The 6,627-nt window shown below is 36.1% G+C and overlaps 1 protein-coding gene across 1 annotated transcript in view; it reads right to left on the reverse strand.

Annotated features, from left to right (window-relative positions):
* LOC107751869 (ubiquitin carboxyl-terminal hydrolase 33-like) overlaps positions 1-4,639 on the reverse strand; it is a 34,661-nt gene extending 30,022 nt beyond the window's left edge. The window contains exons 1-3 of the mRNA XM_016567637.1: positions 4,548-4,639; positions 3,578-3,631; positions 3,250-3,312 (exon numbers count right to left, since the gene is read on the reverse strand). Coding sequence (XP_016423123.1) covers positions 3,250-3,312; positions 3,578-3,631; positions 4,548-4,631 — 201 coding nt within the window. The 5' untranslated portion in view covers positions 4,632-4,639. The remainder of the gene's footprint in view (positions 1-3,249; positions 3,313-3,577; positions 3,632-4,547) is intronic.
* Between the last annotated feature and the right edge of the window lie 1,988 nt (positions 4,640-6,627).

A 6,627-nucleotide genomic window follows, 5' to 3' on the forward strand; every position in this document is an offset into this window, starting at 1 on the left:
AATTATTGTATTTATTTATTTGCCGTGAATAAAGCCTTTGATGCTGATATGGCATTAAAAAGAATGATTTCAACTACCAGGAATAGTAAATTTTTCTGAGCTCAGTTTAAAGGATATCTGCATGTGTAAAAGATTAAATATAAGACATTTTACAATGTTTTAATGCAAATTTCAATTTACTAATTTAGTAGTAAATCAAAGATAAAAATATTAATATATACTATTATATTTACTTATTAAATTGTAATGTTTTAACACAACATTACCATAAATATGCTGGATATGAATGGTGGTTAGGTCTGGGCAGTAAAGGTAAAAAGAAATATATCCTAATATTTTTGTGATATATTCTGTGACAGCTTTTTTTTTTTTTTTTTGCAGTGGAGGTTAGCATATGAATTAGTATAAACAAATACGCTCTATAGCTGTATTAAAGTGACCCTATTATGGATTTTTGAAACTTACCTTTCATGCAGTGTGTAACACAGCTCTAAGTGAATGAAAACATCCTGCAAAGTTTTAAATCTGAAAGTGCACCGTGTATAAAGTTATTGTCTCTCAAAAGAAAGAGTCGACTCTGAATCATTGAAACAAGTCGTTTTTAAAACGAATCCCAAGCCGTTTCATGTTGACGTCAACATGAAACATTAGCATATTGCCCACACCCACTTGTTGGTCTTTTCGCGTTGGTCTGAATGAAAATGCAAATTCATTCTTTGCCACTAGGTGCGGCTTTTGGAGCGTAAAAATAGCTGTTTCCCCGGTAATGGCTGTAAACAAAGCAGCACTGCGCTCACTAGTGATGCGCGGATGAGCTAAAACATCACCGGAATCCGCAGCTTCAAATAAATTATCCACCCGCCAACCGCCCGCACCTGTATTTTTGTCTGATTTAGATAACCGCACCCGATCATCACATTCAGGGTTCGTACCGTCATGAAAAACCTGGAAAAGTTATTGAACAGCAATTTCCAGGCCCGGAAAGTTTTGTAAAAATAAATAGACCCAAAAAGTTTTTGAAAAGTCATGAAAATCTATTTCACAATTCTCTGTTTAATTTCGTTGCGGGATTGCGCATTCATCGCATTACTCATTCCCTCAGCTTTCGACTTTAAAATGAGGGAAAACTTTTATTCAATATAGCGTGTATGTTAGATGAGTAAATAAATCCACACAAACCCTCAGATGAAATCAGCGAGTGATTCAGCTGTACCGCGTCTTCTTTCTTTGGCTTTCTCTTCACATCGACGCATCTAGAGCTGCTGCACGCTGCGATATAAGACTTTAGCTCGCGTTTCGGGACAGTTGACAGAATTGTCAATTGCCTAATCGGTCATTGTTGCATCGTCACAAAAATGTATTATTTTCAAGTCTTTTTAAGCCATTTGGTACTCGCGTGCTCCAGAGGCGCTTTTCTGTGTGCTCATAGTCACATCCAAAGCGCGCGCTGAGAGTACCAAATTTAGAAAGCACTGTCGGTTTTGTCTTAAGTTAATGTAAACAGTTGCGAAATAAAACGCACAAGTATCAGTATTGGATCCGTGAAAAAGGTCTTGTGACAGCAGCCTAATAAAGCTGTGCCGTCTGTCATTAATGTTAATCAAACAACAAAAGACAGAGAAAATCCCTTACTGCTCTTGACTAAATAATGTTTTGTTGAATAACTTTTAATGTTAATTTACAGTTTATTCAATTAATGTAGCCTATTTAAAACACGTTCATAATTTAGAAAATGTAGTTAATACTTCCATCATTAATGATTTATTTTATCCACCCGCGACCCACCCGCAAATAATCAGAATGCATTTTTTTATTACCCGACCCACCCGATCCGCGGATAAAACCGCCATCCGCGCATCACTAGTGACTAGACTTGTCTCAGGAAGATCAACTGTGACTAGACTTGACTCAGGAAGATCAGCTGTGACTTGAGAATGCATTTTTTTATTACCCGACCCGCGGATTATCCGCAGCGCCCGCAGATATAACCGCCATCCGCGCATTACTAGCGCTCACAAATGCTGCTTTATCAGGCATTACAGGCATGATGAAATGGAAATGAGACCAATCAGACCAATCACCGCAGATTAGCGTCACGCAAAGGAGGGGTTTGGAGAAATGAATCGTTGAGCGAATCGTTTAGGAGTCGTTGAGCAAGTAAGGTAAAAATCAATGCATATTATAAGACAATGAAAGTGTCTTTTGACCTTGCTTGCATGTCAACCTGCTGTTGGGGACTCTCTAAACCAAAATGTGAACCTTTCATTACCCATAATAGGGGCACTTTAAAATTCACAAATGTTGTGTCCATCAGTGAAGATTATCTTTATGAACAAAATGTTTAAGAATCATATACTTTCATTATTCACAAAGCTTATTTTCTGTAATAATCCTAAAGCCAATGGAAAAATCTTATTGGGTTTTTGACGAGGCAACCAGAGTGATGCTACCTTCTGTGTTCACATACAAAAACACATCATCACCGCAGCGCTCTATACCCACAAGCACCCTGCTAGAGGAAAACAACTTAGTGAAAGAAAAAACATGGGCTGAATTTTGTTTACTTCAGCATATGCAGGTTATTGTGGCGGAAGTATAGCTGATGGCTCTGTCTTCTCTCAGTCGCTTTCACACAGACACAAGGGTGTTTTGAGAGCATTGTGGGATTTTGGTAATGGGTAATCAGAATGGGCTTTAGTGGGAAGGGAGATCCCCACTGGAGCGCTGATTAATAATGGATGAGTTCATCCACAGGCCAGCCTGCAATTCAAAGCACACTTCAGCGATTCATAGCATAATTCAAGCCTCCAGTCACTATGACAATAACAGAAATCAACACAGAGTGACACATGTGATCAGGGATCAGATAAACCTGTCAAAATCAGCCAACAAAAGTAATCGTAAAGCTGTAATGCTATAAAGGTCACAAATCATGTCTGAAATGTACAATGACAGCTCACTGTAGGTGAAAACATCTTAAAGTGATAGTTCAACTACAGTTGCTGGTCGCCATTGACTTGCATAGTGTTTTTTTTCTTCCATTCTATGGAAGTCAATGGGGACCAGCCACAGATGGTGAACTATCCCTTTAAGCTGTAAGTACGCTTATACAAACACAATATTTATTTTAATATTAAATAAAATTCAGTAAAATATTATAAATATACAAATAGTTGTTGATACACAAAGTGCATTGATTTGAATAGTTATTGCACAGAAATGGTAGAAACAAAGAATAAGATGACTGACCTGAGAGTGGACAGTGCTGTGGTCCGCATGTGATTCCCCACAGCCAACATATGAACAGCCATTCTGAGTGAGAGATAAACATGAAATGAAATTATACTCTTCATTATGAACTAGCTTTCAATAATTAAGAATTCCACGTCACCATTCATAAAACTTTTTTTTTACACAAAATAGTATAGAATTCTAATATCAGCCATTTATCAGTTATAAGGTATAACATCAAAATAATTTGCAGCTAATCGCTATCACTGCAGTATTTTAATATTGGTGCATCCCTATCACACACCAACCTTGTTGAAGATCATTACCTAATATAAAGATAACTTACCTCTAGACAGGCCCAAAGATTTGGTCCCCCAACTTTACAGTCCTGACACTGACCCTGACAACAAACACATTTATACCATTTATACTTACCAAGTCTTTATGCCAGGTACACCACCGTTTCAAAGTTTAGATTATTTTAAATGATTTAAATGATTTTACATACTTTTTTTTTTTTATTAAGGATAATTAAATTGTTCAAAAGTGACAGTAAAAACATTTCTAATGTTAAAAAGACTTAAAATAAACTGTTCCTATGAACTTTCTATTCATCAAAGAACCCTGAAAAAACATTTTATTATGGTTTCCACAAAATTATTAAGCAGCAAAATGGTTTTCAACATTGATAATAATAAGAAATGTTTCATGAGCACCAAATCAGCATATTAAAATGATTTCTGAAGGATCATGTGACACTGAAGACTGGAGTAATGGCTGCTAAAAATTCAGTTTGCCATCACAGGAATCACATTAAAACAGAAAACAGTTATTTGAAATTGTTTTAAATATTACTGTTTTTTGCTGTATTTTTGAACAACTAAATGCAGCCTTGTTGTGCATAAGAGACTTATTTCAAAAACATAAAAATGTTACAGACCTCAATCTTTTGAATGGTTGTGTATATATGCAATGGAGCCCATATTACACATTATGGAAAAACTCTTCTATTAATAAAGGTACAATCTGACAAGCAATTATACGGCAACCGCAAATGCTTTTAAACTACAATGAAGTATAAAGCTTTCACAAAACTGCACATTGATTCCATCACACTCTTTTCAACAGCATGCACTGTTTATAGCCTAAGCTCTTATATGTGAGGCAGCCACGCATTATTAGTGCCTATGGCAACTTCGCAAACTCTGTAATAGGGTCATTACTTTGTTAATAATGCACACTACATTTGGCTTATGAGAAATGGGTGGAAGCAATAATATGATGAAGGGTGCGATTGGGTCTTGGTGGAGACTCACATGGGACTTCTGGATGAGTTCTTCCTTGGTGATCTCCCCCACACAGTCCAAGTGTGGACAATCATTGCTTGACGCTGCCAACATCACTCTTTTGGAAAGAGAGAGAGAGATAGATGTACACATTAGTGTACACTACTATTTAAATATCTAGGATCTGGGATCCGATTATTAAAAACACATCATTTATAGTGTGAACACTCAGCCGTCCTGATGAAATCAGAGATCATCCCCTTAAAATTCAAACACAAGTGGCCAATGGAGACACATTTGAGATAAATATAGTATGATATAGCATAGAACAAGTCATATGAACTATTTTTATTATCCTTTTAGGTACTTTTGAAGCTTTGCCATTATAATCACTTCCTCTCATCGATCTCCTATTTTGTTCCACAAAAGCATACAGTTCTGTAACATAAGGATGAGTAAATGATGAATCATATGCCTTAAGCCACAAAAATGTTCACAATGTTCGCAAACTATTCCTTTAATACTGCTTATGAAAAGCAATACAGCTTTTTAAATGGACATTTTAAAATATTTTATATAATTTTGCAACACAAAGTTCACTGAAAGTTAAAAATGTCTGACAAAACATTGTTTTATTCATTTTCCGACAATTGTTTTTAATCTTTAACAGAAAACAGACACTTCTAGCCTATAAGAAGGGTGCTTTCACACCTGTAGATTGATTGCTTTGTTCTGAAACAGGGATTAAAATTATTACAATGTTGCTTTTTATTCTTGGTGCGGTTTGCTTTCACACGGCAAAGTTTTTAAACGGACCAAAATTGTTAATACATGTCACGTTCGAGTAAACTGTCCTCTCATTGGTCAAAGTTCCACGGTTTATTTTCTAGAATTCCGCTCACAGCTGTCATCCGTCAAGATGGAACGACAACAGCTTCGAGGGCTTATTGTTGTTGTTTTTTTGTAGCTGTCATTATATTAATTTATCATTTTGAACAGGAGTCCCGGATTCATCGGGAACACATTCTTAAAATGCACCTAACATGTTTCATGAGCACCAAATCAGCATATTAAAATGATTTCTGAAGGATCATGTGACACTGAAGACTGGAGTAATGGCTGCTAAAAATTCAGTTTGCCATCACAGGAATCACATTAAAACAGAAATAGTTATTTGAAATTGTTTTAAATATTACTGTTTTTTGCTGTATTTTTGAACAACTAAATGCAGCCTTGTTGTGCATAAGAGACTTATTTCAAAAACATAAAAATGTTACAGACCTCAATCTTTTGAATGGTTGTGTATATATGCAATGGAGCCCATATTACACATTATGGAAAAACTCTTCTATTAATAAAGGTACAATCTGACAAGCAATTATACGGCAACCGCAAATGCTTTTAAACTACAATGAAGTATAAAGCATTCACAAAACTGCACATTGATTCCATCACACTCTTTTCAACAGCATGCACTGTTTATAGCCTAAGCTCTTATATGTGAGGCAGCCACGCATTATTAGTGCCTATGGCAACTTCGCAAACTCTGTAATAGGGTCATTACTTTGTTAATAATGCACACTACATTTGGCTTATGAGAAATGGGTGGAAGCAATAATATGATGAAGGGTGCGATTGGGTCTTGGTGGAGACTCACATGGGACTTCTGGATGAGTTCTTCCTTGGTGATCTCCCCCACACAGTCCAAGTGTGGACAATCATTGCTTGACGCTGCCAACATCACTCTTTTGGAAAGAGAGAGAGAGATAGATGTACACATTAGTGTACACTACTATTTAAATATCTAGGATCTGGGATCCGATTATTAAAAACACATCATTTATAGTGTGAACACTCAGCCGTCCTGATGAAATCAGAGATCATCCCCTTAAAATTCAAACACAAGTGGCCAATGGAGACACATTTGAGATAAATATAGTATGATATAGCATAGAACAAGTCATATGAACTATTTTTATTATCCTTTTAGGTACTTTTGAAGCTTTGCCATTATAATCACTTCCTCTCATCGATCTCCTATTTTGTTCCACAAAAGCATACAGTTCTGTAACATAAGGATGAGTAAATGATGAATCATATGCCTTAAGCC

Source organism: Sinocyclocheilus rhinocerous, unplaced genomic scaffold, assembly GCF_001515625.1.
Source record: "Sinocyclocheilus rhinocerous isolate Xijiao unplaced genomic scaffold, SAMN03320098_v1.1 scaffold351, whole genome shotgun sequence".
Lineage (NCBI taxonomy): Eukaryota > Metazoa > Chordata > Actinopteri > Cypriniformes > Cyprinidae > Sinocyclocheilus > Sinocyclocheilus rhinocerous.